Raw genomic sequence first — 15,907 nt, 5'->3', positions numbered from 1 at the left:
AGGTAGCTATAGTTACACTACGTTAAGTTAGAAAATCCGATCGTCAAACTCAGGGATGACGTATCTTTGTTACGTAGCTATTGTTTATACAAGATCGTATGAAATTTGGAGATTTTTAATCTTCTTCTACGTTTCGCCGAATTTCCAACGTCAGACGAACGCTTGTGTATCACGTTGTCGCAAAAAATCGACTAAAAACTCGATCAAATTTCTAATCTCCAAGCATCGCCAGTATCCCGTACTCTTGCACCGTATGCCTGTCTGTTCAATAATTGCTTAACCCACATTTTTTAATCGCTGCGCTATTAACAAATTTACGCAGCCTAAAGTAGACCTAAGTATCGGAGGTGCGCGGTTTAAACGGTGTTTAGTTCCCATCAAGAGCTACTTAATCTGCGATCGCGTAAACTCGCGCAACAATGGGGAAACGCGTGGCAGAGAAGGGGCGCACGTGATTACGCTGGCCGAAACTTCATCGTGGAGTCACGTGGCGCCGGAAAAACGGGCTGGGCGTTCGCCGCCGAAAAACCGAACCGCAAAGCCCGAAAGGAGCCACGAGCACTGCCTACGAGAAAAATAACCCCGAGTCATGCGTTCCCACGTATAACGAAACGCGAACCACACGAAACACCAACCCCCTCGAGCCCTCGAGTTTTCGGCGTAACGTTTCGGATTACACGGTATTTTGCTGTTGCCTATTGCTCTTGCGGCTTGATGTTTGCTCGGACTCGTGATCGAATCCCTTCGAAAGCTTCGTTCGCCATTCTGATGCTCTTCTGAGTGAAAATTTCCGCAGTTTGCTCAACTGGTTAGTTGCTGGTTCGATGAGAAGGTGTTTCGCGTTGTGTATGCCGTATACCGGTGGTATCATTTGACTTTGCGAACGATAGAAAGCGAATATTCTGCTCCGATTATTTCTAAACGAGTTAAGGTGCTTTCAGGTAGGGCAAAAATTGGACCGATTTCTACGAATTCACATACGAGTTTGGTATGGAAAATAAATGTTCGTACTATTCACGTATTTAGAATACTTTTATAAATACGCTGTACAAAAGTGGCACTGCGTACTGAAATTCTGAAATTCCGGAATTTCATAAAAAGGTGTAGCGAGATGCTAATATCGCGACTATATTAGCTAAAGAAACTGATAGGAAAGTGCATATAGAAGTTACAAGATATTTACTGTAAATAGACGTTAATAAAAGATTAATACGCAGCTTGAATGGTCGTGTTAGACAACGATAAACGTGGAAGACAGTTCCACTGAATGTTAAAGGCTATTAAAATACAATAACAACAACAACAACAACAACAACAACAAAAACAACAACAATAATAATAAATATGTATTTGTATATTTAATAGCCTAAAAGTATTTTCTACGTATGCTTGCGTAATTAATAACGTTTTATTTTCTATTTGTAAGTGAAATAGCTAGAAAATCAATACCGAGGTGTATTATTATATAATTGCAAAAATATTATCCACCTAATGGTAATTTTAATCCATTTAGATTGTTTGAAATCTATCCTCGTTATCTACATCTTAATTTTATTTAGATGCATAATGGCTCGTATCACCACGATAAATAAAATCCTGATGTTAACGATTCACGGATTCATATTTTTCTGTACACGTCCGTTTTATCGGATAATTTTATAATGGAAGATCGGTTAATTCGACGACGCCTTTATTATATAACCAAATACCTATGTATATAGGGGCATTCGGTATAGTTAGCTCGTAGTTGGAGAACATCTAGCGAAGCGTGCAAACATCTCTATCGATTTAATTCCGTACGATAGCAAATTCCTGTCAACGTTCGCTTATATCGTCGTATAGTTAATAGTAACGTAACAACATTTTTCATCAACATAAATTCGCCAAAGTTCGGCATTTATAGCAAACGACGGAGACGTTTCTTAATCTTATCGCACAGGAGTACCTACTCTTCAGTCAGTCGGCCGAATCAATGACATGTGTATACTTACTATAGACTATAGTATAACAGCGTTATCTCGATGTTAGTAAATGTGCCAACTCGCGTGGATGTCTGCCTCTGAAAAGGAGGTCGGCTCTCGTCGCGGAGAGTTATCAGTTAAACAAGTTTTATAAGTTGGAACGTGCATGTGTCTACTATGATTTTTGCGTACCTAGATCGAGTAAACTTGTTTACACAAATAATCAAAGATCGAGCTGGTGTTTTAAAGTCTATCATAATAACAACAGTCTTGACATTTAACATCCGTTCACGTATTACTAAATAGCATCATCTGGTCGAACAGATTTTCAGTCGCGATCCCACGAGTATCTCCAAGAATGAAAATAAAAAAAAAAAAAAGATGGAAAACCAAAACTAAAACAAGAAGAACGGGAAAAAAGCGATTCAAGGGAGGAGAAAAAAGAACTATCGATCAAACCTTGAATTTGAAACGTCAAACTGGAAATGGGTGGACTTCGATCGGTCACAAAAGGAAAAAAGTTACCAGCGACGTAATAGCTACAGGGTGAGACGCGGTAACTCGATGCCTGGGTGTTTGACGCGTGCCTGAAGGACATAGGAGCGGATCCTTTCCCAGACGCTACTTTACACGCCATTTGCCTTTCTCCGTGTCCTCGCGCTGTTTTATCGTCGCATTAATTTTCGCGACAGGATCTCTGGCGGTGGAAAACCAGCCGCCTCTCGACTTTACCAACTTTTTACGCTGCCCTTCTATTCGCCAGCGAGTTACGAGGCCGTAACACCGGCATCCAGTTTTATTCGCGATCCGCGCCAACCTTTGCAATTTATACGCTGAATTGACAATTAGATTCGGACAAACAGACCTAGACTTTAGGGCGGATCGACGAATTTGCGTATATTTTCCAAGTTGTATCTACGAGTCACGTGTCTTATTGTTACAGATCTATAAATCTTGATCTTCCGGATCTCTAACCCGTTAAGAATCAACATCGCGTTAATTTTTCTATTGCGTTATTTTTAATTTTAGTTGCGTCAAAACCTACAGGTATTTATTTCGATTTATAGATTGAAATTTTGTGAATTCTAAAATTTATTATTCGTCTACTACTTAACACGATCTTACGAATGCACAGATTCCATGCGCGCTTGTATCTTATAAACTCAATAAGATAGAAGATATATGTGATCTTGTTACAGTTACAGATCAATTACGTATTTTGAAATATAGTAGAAAAGTACGATAATACGCCATGCTTATTGGCGAGCACACCTACGTCTGAATAATAGTGAATTTCGCGATATAAGAATTCTAAAATAGATAATCTATTACATTTTTGCTTTTAGGCTTATCTTAAATCTGCGGACGATATGTAAGACCTTTATCAAATCGATTGAACAAATATTTAACGAATTTATGTAATATTTGGAACGATAGAAGTTCTTTAAACGATGAATAGAGACTTAGAAATATAAAAATAGGAAAAGTATTTCCTTCGATTTTAAAGTTCGATTAATTACGACATGAAAAAATTAATTTTTTAACACATATCTAATACGTATTCAGGTTTCTATATGAATCAACCGACTCGTCGTTTACTGGATGTGTAACCGGATATATATTAACAAAGATACGTATAGTTGAAAATTAATATCTACCTTTATAATGTTCATTTATGAAATTCATTAGAAGCGAAAGTTAATAATAAAATTAGTAAGAAAATAAATTAATAACCAAATGTATAACTCTCCGGTAGAAACAGAAATTTCCTTAAATCGTTAACCTGTCAAGGATCGACGCAACGATTCATTTGCGATAGTTTTTCCATCGATACGCGTTATCGAATTTCGTTTTTTGATGAAATCAAAAGAAGAATCGAAATAGATGTTTGTAATATTAAAGCAGATTGTCGTTTGGCCCTTGGTGGGTTAACGTTGCCAAAAAAAGAAAAAAAAAAAATAGCGGGCATCAAATTTACCTGAAAACAACATTTTCCAAGCGGAGTTTAAAAGAGTTTTCCAACTCACGTTAAATACGATGTGACAAAGAAATGTTCTATCCGACGTTCTCCGATCGTTTAATTCCATATACGTTAGTTGTTTTATCTAATCGTTATTTCGAAAAAGTGGAAAATCGTAATTCTCGAAACGTAATCCCAAAACGACGAAACGAGGCTCGTAAGAATGACACATTGGATCAGCCATCGATAAGCGGGTGTGCAGCAGCCAATAATTTTTCTTCATAAAGACAGAAACTAGCTATAGCGAGTCGATAACCGCTGTTTTAACGACGTTACCGCGCCAATGTATCACATGGAGTGGTCACTCGGGGGGCGAACTCGTGGTGAGAAAACGAATAGAACGAAGGAAACGCCGTGCCGGAGCAGCCGTCGTCGGAGGTTCGTTTTCCACGGGCTTCTGGCCGTGGCTGGGTAGAGGAGATGCGGCGATACCATAAAAAAATAGGAAAAACCACCGCCACCGCAGAAAACTTTCGACTTGGAAAGCAATTCCCTTCTCGCCGGCCCGCCAGCATTTCGCTGGCAGAGAAACGTAGGTGGGAAAACGCTCCTGTTCCTTTTATACGAAAAGAAAAAGGATCGACCAACTTTTTATTACGTCAGAAAATTTACTGTTTGCCTTGTCGCTCCTAATCGATGCGTACTGAAACTACCACGAACGTTTCCTTCCCGTAGTACGGTTATCGCGTGTCAATTCTTTGCTCTCAAGTAAAATTTCTTTGCGCTTTCGTGATTTTGTTATCTTCATATAAAGATTTATAATTTTGTTACTCGATGTTGCGTACGTATTTCCAGGAATTTGCAATTTTTATCACGTCTTGTTTCAATGTCGTACATGGATGGATGTTTGAAGTTTCGATTAACTCGAACTTGAAGGGATTTGCGCCAAGTACAACAGCGTTGGGTTTTGGATCGCTGCTTTACAGCATTTCAACGTAAAGTATAAGTTTCGTAAGTGTCGTAAGATCGAAATCTCGCGTTAATTTTCGCGTCATCGAAATTTCCTATATTCGTTTCCTTTTAATTTCCTGCACCTGTCTTATTGCCAAGTGTATCGCGAACTTCGCATAGAACGTTAGTTGCAAACTTCACGAAACGGAGAAACAGAGGTTCTTTAACAAAATACGAATAAGAGAACCGATCCGTAATTCGCATGCTTTGTCCAACGGAACCGCGAACGTTAATTCATGCACGACTGCTCTCATCACGATGGGCAAACGAAAAATGAGAAGATCCGAATGAAACGATCAACGAAGAAAAAAAAAAAGAGACCAAGCAAAAGGAAAACCTGGACGAATCCCATAAAACGGCGCGCGGATTCAGCAGCCCTTTAGCGGGAAAGCTTCCTCTATACCCGTAATACGATCGAGTCTTCCAATCATCGGCTTTGGCTACCTCTAAACGAAAAAGACGTCTGAACGCGAGCACACGAGCGTCAGCTCGACAGGAATCTTAAGGTACGGGCTCTCTTTGAACGCGGCAAAGCCGCCGATACATCGTCCTTCGGCAACAAAGATACGAACCTTCGTCCTCATTTTCCTGCCGACTCTTCCACCCCTGCACGTGAATACTACGCGCCCTCTAACCAGCCGCCATTTTCTTTCCACCCTCGTCTCCATCCGACTGCTATTCGCCATGAGCCACCGTTTCCTATGGTTACCAGTTACCCGAGGGATGCTTGACAACCTCATTGGAGCTTTCTACTCCTTGTCAAAGCGCCACTCTCTCCTGTCCTCGTCTTCTTAGTCAAAATTTTGTTTCACTCCGTTTCGCCTGTTTTCTCCCGCGTGTGTCCCTTCGCGTGTTTTATTATCAAGATGTTTGCTTGTTTCCAGTATTATAGCGAAGATTACCGATTTCCGCAGCTCTTTCAGGATTTTTCTAGGTATCGTAATTTCGTCACAAGAATGGATAAATTTTGTTCCTTTGGTACGTCGGGATAAACGTGTTAAACGACTCGACCGTGTTAATATTATGGGCGAAATATCGGGTTATTCGAGTCTGCAAACGATTGGCTCGAAGAATATTTCATTTTTATTCCCGCTGCGATTCCCCAATTTTTATATCAGCTCTCATTTTAGTTCGAGAAAAGAAAGGAGGTTTGACGTTTAAAAAATTCTATGTGCAAGCTGGTAAGGATTTTTTTTTTTAGTTCGTTCGATGGAAAAATAGCAAAATACAAAATAAGAAAATACCGGTTGGAAATATTGGGTACTAACGGAAAGTACGCGACAGTGTTCATTTTCTTGTCTTTCTCGTTTTCTTGTACGCATAAAGAATCTGATCGATACGCGTGATTAAAAATTCTCGACGATACAGAGAATTATTCGCGGTGTCACGCTCATCGGTGTCGTAAGATTGGTATAACGGGTGCAAGAAAATATAGTAAGGAACGAGTTAGCTAGGTGGAGAGATTTAATCGATGGCTGTAACGTGGAGAAGAATAACTGGCGTGTAGTTTAGGTCCTGTTGTTTGGGCCTCAGTTTAGATTTAGGTTTAGATTTAAGCACATTCGCTATCGTGCTGAAGCAATACCGTATTGATTGTGGGGTGGCCGAGCCTCCGAACACATTACATGATTAAACCGCCCCAATGGCATAGCAACCGGCCTTGCAGCACTTACCTTATTAAAATATCCACCACCCTCACCGCGCTCTTTTAACAAAACCTTTACACGGACCTGCCAACTATTCCAACACCTACCTTTTGTTATCAAGAAGCATTCGAGCAAGTCGACCGTTTCAAACTTCTGTTTGGCCAATGTCTGCCGAAAAATGATAATTTACTCGTTTGTTGTTAGATTTGTACGCGTTTTATATTTCTCGCTTGACGCTTAACGTTCGAATTGGAACGGAGATAAAACACGATACAAGTGGTAAATTTGATTTTATGGAATGTCGGAAAATTTGCAAAGTGAGAAAATCGATATATCTAACTAAGGTTACGTTCGAAGGAATTTCGCAACTTCTAATATTACTACAAGTTACGTATATCTTAATTTGGTTTACCGCTACCAATATTAAGTCCAATTCGTTTAATCTTACTGATAGAAGGTAAATTCCGATTTAAATTTACTTCCTACGAAGAATTTAGAATTACAGATCTCGACTGGTAACTAGTTGGCGAGATACTCTTCTATGAATACCTTAATTGTATCAAATATAACCACCGTGTTAAATTCTAAACTCTAAGTGCGTATAAAAGTAAAATAAGCGACTGATTAAATGTCATCTAAGGATGTCCATAAAGGATATATCCTAACAAAGACGAAAATGGTACCCCATTGGGGGTAGCCACCCACATGACAACCAAACAGCTAAAAAGATTCTACCAAATGTCCAAATTGGACAAATTGTGAATGTGAAATATTAAATAAATAAAAAAAAAAAAAGACTAAGGATGTTAGACGAGTCATCGAGTATCATTCGTAAGTACGATGCAGAAATAACTAGATGGATTCTATCGAAGCGTTAAAATTATTACTTCCGAGAATTTAAATCGCGTTAAAAATATTTTGTTTTTAAATCCAACGAGTCTGCCTCGTATAAGCAAGTTAAAGGAACGAACGAAGACTAATTGCGCGAAGATAGCCGAAAATGCATTTTTACGCAGCTTAATACGTTTAGATACGTAAATTACAAATTGAGCGTGATTAAGAATAGAAAATTGTTATTCGTAAACGTAGCGATGAAACGAAGGAATCTTCGAACAGGTGCATTCATAATTCAAGAATTTTCGACCTTTTCGGCCTGTTTCGCTCACCGGAATCGACTGCATAAATAATACACGCGACGCCTTGCTTTGCGGAACAAGCGTAAAAGATGCGCGAGAGGAACTGTAAAAAATAACTGCGAGTGTAAAGAATCAACTAAAAACTTATTCGATACGTGCAAATTAAAAGTAAATTCATTAAAATCACCAAGTTGTTTAAGAGAACCAAACGATCCTGATTCCTATAGGGGGAAACCATATTAGTAACGATTTCATATTTTGCATTTCCTAGTTTTCTAACGAAAGATGACAAAATGTAAAAGAGTATGGCAAAGTACGCGAATCCTTTGCGCAGAGTAATTTGTTAAACGCGAAAGGCTACCGCCATTTCGATACATTAATGCAGAGGATCGTTTATCTTCCCCGAAGACAGGCATGAAAAAACAAACGAGACATAAAACATTAATGTCTGTGCTCGTCTTTACAATTTTAAGATATATAGATAAATCTACTTGTCAGAAATTACCGTCAGACTTTAAAGAAAAAGTATTTTTCATCTTTTTGATATACCTATCTTATTTTAATTTAGTTAAAAGTTACAGCTTCGCGAGACCGTTCTTGGCAATTATACCGATTTATATAACTATTTTTGTATTACTTTGATACATACGTTTTATTTCATTTTACATTTCGATAATTAAAATTGGTCGAAAAATGTTCGTTGCTTTCCATCAAAATATAGAAACTCGTAAGTAAATAAGTTTTAGTATTTCAATTGAAATTTTAAATGAAATTTAGAATATGTTTCTCAAGGTACATAAGCAAACTGTACAGTAAACTGTAAACCTTGCCCTGCCTGGATGTCCAAATTGTAGAGATTACACGTAGAACATACCGATAACATGACGGAAAATATTCCATCGTGAATTAGCAACATTCTGTAAAATCGCACGTTCCAACAGATGGATCACGTTGTTACTTTCTGAAAATAAATTTTTATTGAATAGAAAGAGAAAAATATATATATATTTTAATCGCGCTTTTCGTCATTTTTCCTACCACATAATTAATTTCTTTCGTATATCCACGTACACGGTACAGCAATAACGTAAAGTTTTTAAGAATTACGGGCTAGCAAGTAGAAAATACGTCGTGTACAGAAAAAGTATGTCGATGATAAATCGCACCATTGATCGCAGATTTTGAGTTTAAATTTAATCTTCATTTATGGGCATTTCTCTATTGGAATATTTCGTAAACTCTTTGTATTCAACTAATAATATCGATAAAAATAAATTAACGCGAATTCGAATAAAAAGAATTATAAAAAACAATATGTACAAATCGTGAATTTTTCTCGTTAACTTCTATCTAACACCTACATTGATAAATAATATTTTAAATATTTCAATTCATCGATATAGTTATAAATATAGTCAAATGGCGTAAGTAGATACTACCGTTGCTGTTGTCAACAACTCAGAAATAGTGAATTTGTAGCCGCGATCGTTTAATTAAATAGATTAATAGTAAATCGTAAGCCGCTTTTTAATTCGTCATAATCTTCGTTGTAACGATAAAACGTACATATACAAAATATATGTTTCTTCACAGACAGTACGGCTAAGCAATAAACTATTTTTCGAATCACATATGTTCCCATTATTTTATATCTCTTTTTAAATTGTATTAAGTATGTTTTTTAATCGAATCGAAACTATCGATGCTTTCGCAAAATATCAGTTTTCCAACGTAGATTAAATGTTTCGGCGTCTCCTATGTCTCCTATTAATAAAAACGAGATATTTCCAGATCGATAGAAAGGTGGCCCAAATGTAATAATCATTCACTCTTGAGCTGAACATTAATCTTATCGATCATCCGGATCGACCATTCTTATCGAGAACTCGCTACTGTTCGCGTAATGTGGCACAAAAATTTTAACCTGACCCGATATTATAAGAACTTGCGATAGCGACTGAACTATCGTCGCTAGACTTCTTATCTACGAACGTTTCCATAAAACTATGAAGGTAATTGCGACTTATTTTTTCAACGATCGCCTAACTTTTCCGACTTTTGCAAAAATTAAATTGGCCGCCGATAAAATTGAATTTGATTTCCTTCGAATTTGAATTTGTTGGAAATTTTAACGCGTTACGCTCTGTTACAATATTTCATGGATTCAGATATATTTTTTTATATAGATAATATAATCTTCGTGTCAACAATGTTAATGTCTGCAACCAATTGCATCACATATTCCTTCTTCAAATTGTGGCCAGCGTTCAAGACAAGTTCTACGCATTACTACGCAACCTACCGACAACGATAATCGTTACCTAACACGAAAATTTCGACCAACTCTTAAGAAATGATAAAACCGTTCGTGACAGATACAAGCAACGTGCGAAATATGAAGTCCACGAATTACCAATTACCAGGAAAACCGAAATAAAACGAAAAGAAATTCCGGAAAGATTAAGATCGATAGCCGGATTTGATTTGCGTGTAACGATACCTATTGCGATTAGGAAAATATTTTCGTATAAATGCGATTAACATTAGCAGTTACAACTTGTTTGTGCTAAATATTACAAACTTGAGCCCTTCGTTTCGAACATAAAACAAACGTAGATCGCAAACGTAAACGTTTATTTCTTACACGGTAGTTTTACGTTTATAATTCTTATCGCGGTATGAGAATCGAAGAATCCGTATGTCAAAGTTCTAATATTCTAACAAAGTATCGATTGATATTCCATTTTGTGTATTGGCGGCCGATCGTATTATCGATAAACAAACCAGAGTATCTAAAACGATAATCAAAAAGTATTTTAGTAAGTAGCTTGATTCTACATCCACTTCGAATGCTCGCACTTCCAACTGCTCAACAAAATACTCTATGCGTTCTTTCTTAACGTAAGTACAACAACAATTAATATCAACGAACATCGCGATTTCTCTATTTCTCGCGCAACATTTCTACCAAATACGTAAACCGTAACGCACGTCCATAAGCAACAGAATCCGCGACTTTAGTCGGTGCGCCTTGCGCAAAAATTTATTGTCTAAACTCTCGAACGAACAAAAGAAACATCCGTCCGAAGCGTCTCTGAAACATCCGAAGACCACGTGACCAGCTTGATCCGACCCCGTGTTCCCTCCATAAATAAAATATTTCTCGACCCAACAAATTCGCCTCGATGTTCGAGACTATGGGTCTGACGAGCGTCGCGCAAAAACATAGCAAATTTAAAGAATCCTTACCTTCCAAGTTCTTGTTCCTGGCGAGGAGAGCCAACAGGACGTCCTGGTTGGGTGCAGCCTCGGCCAAATCGGCAGCGTCCTGGTGCGAGGGTGGTAACGAGGGGCCCAAGGACGGCATGGTGGTCGTCGGTGGCCGCGGCATCATCACCGGCGCCGAGCCCAACGGCGGCAACGCCAATGCCCCGGGTGTATGATGGAGCGGATTGTGCGGCGGCGGACCGCTACTTGGTAGCGTCGGCAGCGTGGCGACCGGTTGCACCGCCGCCGACATGGACAGATCGACGCCACCCAACAATACCGGACGACACCCTCCAGAACCAGGTCCGCTGCTCACCGCCGGGAGGATTCCGCCACCCCCCGGCAGTGGTGCGTACGGCAAGTACAGCTCCAGTATAAACCAGGAAGTGGCTGTCACGGGAACACTGATCGACGCCGGATGTTCTACGTTCTAACGAAATCGGCTGACTTTCAACGTGCTAAATCTTTTCCCTTCGGCATCGATCGACACCAGATTTCTATGTATAACACCGTCGCGTTATCGTCGTAGAGGGATCGTTCGATTTCGTTGGACGCGAAACTCCTTCGTTAAAAGCGTTACTTGCGATTCTTTACGAGTACCGTGGTTTCTTCGGGAAGATCGACGGTTCGATTACGCGAGCTCGGATCACACGGTGACGGAGTTTTCAGAAGGGCGCGGTAATTTCGTCATGAAATTTTTTCGTCGTATATCGTACGAGTTCGTAGACTGTTTTCATTCGCGAGATTCACTATCACGAGAGTCTTTATCTCGAAGATCGAGTCCTCCAGATTAACGTTTGCACTAATCGAACTGTTACACGAGACGAAATTCTATATGGCGATCGTCCGTTCACTGGACCTACAGACAGTTGCACTGGATCGAAGACACTGGCGGCGTTGCGCGTGGATCGATGGTTCGCGCGAAATCAACACTCACTTTGGTCGCTCGTCGAAGCCGTTCGTCGCTTCCGGATATTACTCGAGAAGCCGACTGATCGGTTTTAATAACCGTTCCAAGCGAACGATCGGTTTTCAATGTTTTTATCGTTTGATCGTTCGATCGTCCAAAGTTCCGTTGTAATCTCGTTGGCGTTGTCGCGCAGCGGACGCCGATGGCGATCGATCGTCGAGAGGCTCTTTATTTCTGTCACCTTCCGATGACTTTGCCTGTTTAGGGGAGAACGCTCGAGCTTCGCTCGTCCACTCAACTATCGCGTATCACGTGCATAAGCAACGTCTAATAAGCGGTTTCGTAGATCATCGGAGCGCCAACCGTTGGTAGATGTTTACGAGCGCAGTTACCAGGAGGCTGATGCGCAACGGTTTGTTTGTAAATAGCTTCGACCGCGCTTCTTGCGGCAAGAAAAACCTTGATTTGTCATTAATAAAACGGGATAGTCACGAGGTGCGCGCGTGTCTCGCGTATTTGCGCTGCGTTCTCGATGATCAATGAACGCCAGCTAAAATAGCGTTTGTATTTGTTTAACAATAGCGAATTATCCTTTTGCGAAGATACGCGAATGTAACGATTATTACGTTTCCAATACTCTTCGTAGCGACGAGCAGATGATTATATTATTGGAATTGACTTGTCGACACTGGATGATTAAAAGAAATGACGATACCAGAGTGATGGAACTGCGGTCGTTGTCGAGACGCGATAGTTAAATCGTTTCGTGGAAAACTGTCACTTCAAAGTGGCGAAGCACGACACCGCGGCGAATGATCGGCATCACTGAAATTCTCCGACAGAATTTTTGCGCTTCCCTGCGGTTCGGTTGGATCGCGTGAATCGAGATCGAAATGGAGAATCGAAAGGACGGGAAGAGGGAGCACCTCGAGACGAGGTCCGAGCGGACTTGAAACCAGCCGCGTACTCGTTGCGTCCCTCTCGCAATCTGAAACCCAGAGCGACGGTCCACGTCTTATCAGGCTGTTCACTGGTCTCGGTTTATCTCGACCATAACCTTGGCTATGCTACTTCGATCGTGACACTTTTTCTTTGTAAAATCGCGTCCGCGATTAGACTAATTCTTGTCTCGTTTTTTTTTTTTCGTGTTATAGATTTTCTTTTAAAACGATATCAGCAGCTCGTCGCTCTCCACCAGTGACATCGCGATTATCTCTGACTGCTCCGTGATTCTCTATCCAATAGGCCTTTCATGAATCACGCTCGATAATTTCATAGTCGGTTATGTTACAAAGTGCATCGAAAAACTTCCGCGATTGCATTATAATTGACACGAGACGTGTAGCGCCAAAACATCGATATGCAAGCGATAAACGGTATGCCGAATAATTTGGACCAGAAAACCCCAAGGTTTTCCCGATTTCTTTTAAATACGTCTCTTGTACGCTTCGATTCTACGTTTCTTCGTAATCGATATGTTTCATCGAATACATCGAACGTTCAACCAGTAAAACGTTAATACGACTCCACCTGTAAAGGCGATGGAGGCCTTTCTTATTCCTCGCGTTCCAGTCCTAATACGAGTTTCGGCAAGGTGCAATCGAAATGAACGAGTCTCCTTGTCCTTTCCTTCCGTACCGGTTGGCGAAAGCTTGACGGCGATGACGACAACGACGATGACGACGACGACGATGACGACGACGACGACGACGACGACAATGACGATGGACGAAGAAGATTACAAGAACGACGACCGGTAGGAAGATAGGACGAAGAAGATCATCGATAGGAAAGGCTTTGTTAGTAGTTCTATCCTCTAATCTGTTGGACGCGGCGCGCGCGCGTCTATCTCGGCTGTTCGTCTTTGATCAGCGGCGGGCGGTCGTGAGGTTTTTACACGCGTGTCGATGGAAATCGTGGCCGGGACCGATGTAAATGCCGAATGCCAATAGAGAGAAAAACCCAATGAATCACGTAGCAGCGATACTTTGGGACGATTCGGCCGGCGCTGCTCGTCGCGGGTCTTCTTTTCGTGCGGCGATTCCAAGCCGAATACGAGTCGCGCCGCGGCGACCGGTAAGAAACGGCGAATTCCACGGCCGTTGAATCGCGATTTTCGTCCTGCCACGCTCTGTTTTTGTTTTTTCCCCGGTATCGGCTGCACCAAACTCGTCTCGAGTTCGTCATCGGTCCGCAAACGTCCGCTCCATTCACCCAACGATGATTATCCCCCGCTCTGTCCACTGCCAATGACTTTCTTTCCCGGGTCTCCGAGTTTCGTACGACTTTTCTTGGGAATCCTGCGAATTCCGTTCGGCCACCGATCTTCCACGTCGATGGGCCCGTCCTGCTCGAATTAATCTCTCCGTTGTCCTTTTATGATCTCCTGCGGAGACACTGACCGTAAAAGGTGCACCGATCGGTTCACTTTCGGAGGTAAATGAAGAACGCGGCTTACGATACCGTGCAACCTTCCACGTCGATGTTTTGGCAACGTCCTGCATTTAATTCGTCGCTTTCGTCTTTTCTTTCCTCACTGTGTCCACTATGATTGATCGTCGACCGATTCGATGAGCGATCACCGATGCTTTACAAATCTCATCCACATCTGCGCGTGCGATTGAAAACTAAACGACAACCAGTGGTAGTGAATTTCTTCGCGAATGTTAACGACTGTCTTTGAGTTAGGCCTGATCGACCGAAAAATCTACACTGCCGCGAGATCTCGGAATGTGCGATTTGATTAGCGGGTACCGCGGCACTATGGAGCCGGTTTCGCGGGGTTCTTGGCTTCAACCTCGAGGATCAGAGAGCTGGAGGGACCTGGAGGGAACTTGGAGGGACGCATAGAAAGGTGGAGGTGGTTCTGAACGTTCTCTAAAACTGTGCGTGCATCGCCCTGTCGGAGGAGAGGTTTCCACCCTACCATCGACGGCCGCCACCGAACCGTCTCGCACTAGCTGCTACCTAAAAGGGGGAAATTCTGGTGGGGTATCGATGTTGGCACGCTTGCGCCGCAACCTGTCTCCCTCGTGCGAGAAACCGCGCGGGGGACACTGCCGCGTCCTAGTACAAGATTTTCGAATGATTTGCGGTGGATGCGGTCGAATCGAATGGAAAATCGAACGTGAAAACGCTGTAGTCTTGCTTTTCGATCCGCGTGTTTACATGCTCGCCAAGTTTCCGTTTCGGAAGGACGCGTGTTCCCTTAAAAAAAGTTTGCATCGTTTTTTAGAAAGATTTGCCTTTGCCAACCACGCTCGTAACGTAACGTACGGAGGATACCAAAAGTATACGAATATCGTACAATATTTATTATAGCATTTACGTATCGATCGATTAAGTCCAATTGTATCGAATTTCGTATCATTTTGTACTATTTTCGTACGAATACAAAAATTTCATACTCGCATTTTAGTTTCGTTTTCGAGCGTTCTCAAACTCGATCAAACTCGATACGATACAAAATATTTTAAGCGCCTGTAGTATCCGAATTAAGATGGGACTAATACCCACGATAGCGTGGATTTATGGAAGTAGAACGATCCGGGCAGAAGTTCCGATTTCTAAAAACACGTAATTTAATTTAGAAATAGTATCTCCTTTAAATAAGAGTATAATCCAATTTGAAGGAACGCTGTCATGCAAAATTTCGACGAGTTTTCAAAATACATTCAATTTCACACTGTTCCTACATTCGCGAGTATTCGTCTTTACTATATCGATAGACGGATCATCCAGGTCTATGGATATCTTAACCCAATGGCAAAAATGGAATTTTCCGTTCATAAGCTAAAATAAATCGAAAAATCGAATCAAGTTTCATCGCAAATATGAAAATGTCTATTCGTTATTTTTATCCCCTTCCAAGATGCAGTAGTTTCATGAATGATATTCAAGAAGCGTAGCTTCTCGCACGGAGCCTTCTTATTTCTCATTTACGAGCAGGAATTTTCATCAATGAAGTAAACTACGATAATGGTCTTGAATAAGTGACGAGTTCGGTTCTTTCATGA

The 15,907-nt window shown here is 41.0% G+C and overlaps 1 protein-coding gene across 1 annotated transcript in view; it reads right to left on the bottom strand.

Moving 5' to 3' along the window:
* Lim3 (Lim3 homeobox protein) overlaps positions 1-12,347 on the bottom strand; it is a 58,594-nt gene extending 46,247 nt beyond the window's left edge. The window contains exon 1 of the mRNA XM_076622022.1: positions 10,964-12,347. Within this exon, the coding sequence (XP_076478137.1) occupies positions 10,964-11,234 (271 nt within the window). The 5' untranslated portion in view covers positions 11,235-12,347. The remainder of the gene's footprint in view (positions 1-10,963) is intronic.
* Positions 12,348-15,907: the final 3,560 nt, after the last annotated feature.

The sequence above is a fragment of the Bombus vancouverensis genome, chromosome 10 (assembly GCF_051014615.1).
Source record: "Bombus vancouverensis nearcticus chromosome 10, iyBomVanc1_principal, whole genome shotgun sequence".
Taxonomy (NCBI): Eukaryota; Metazoa; Arthropoda; class Insecta; order Hymenoptera; family Apidae; genus Bombus; species Bombus vancouverensis.
This window is presented reverse-complemented; position numbering and strand designations above follow the sequence as displayed.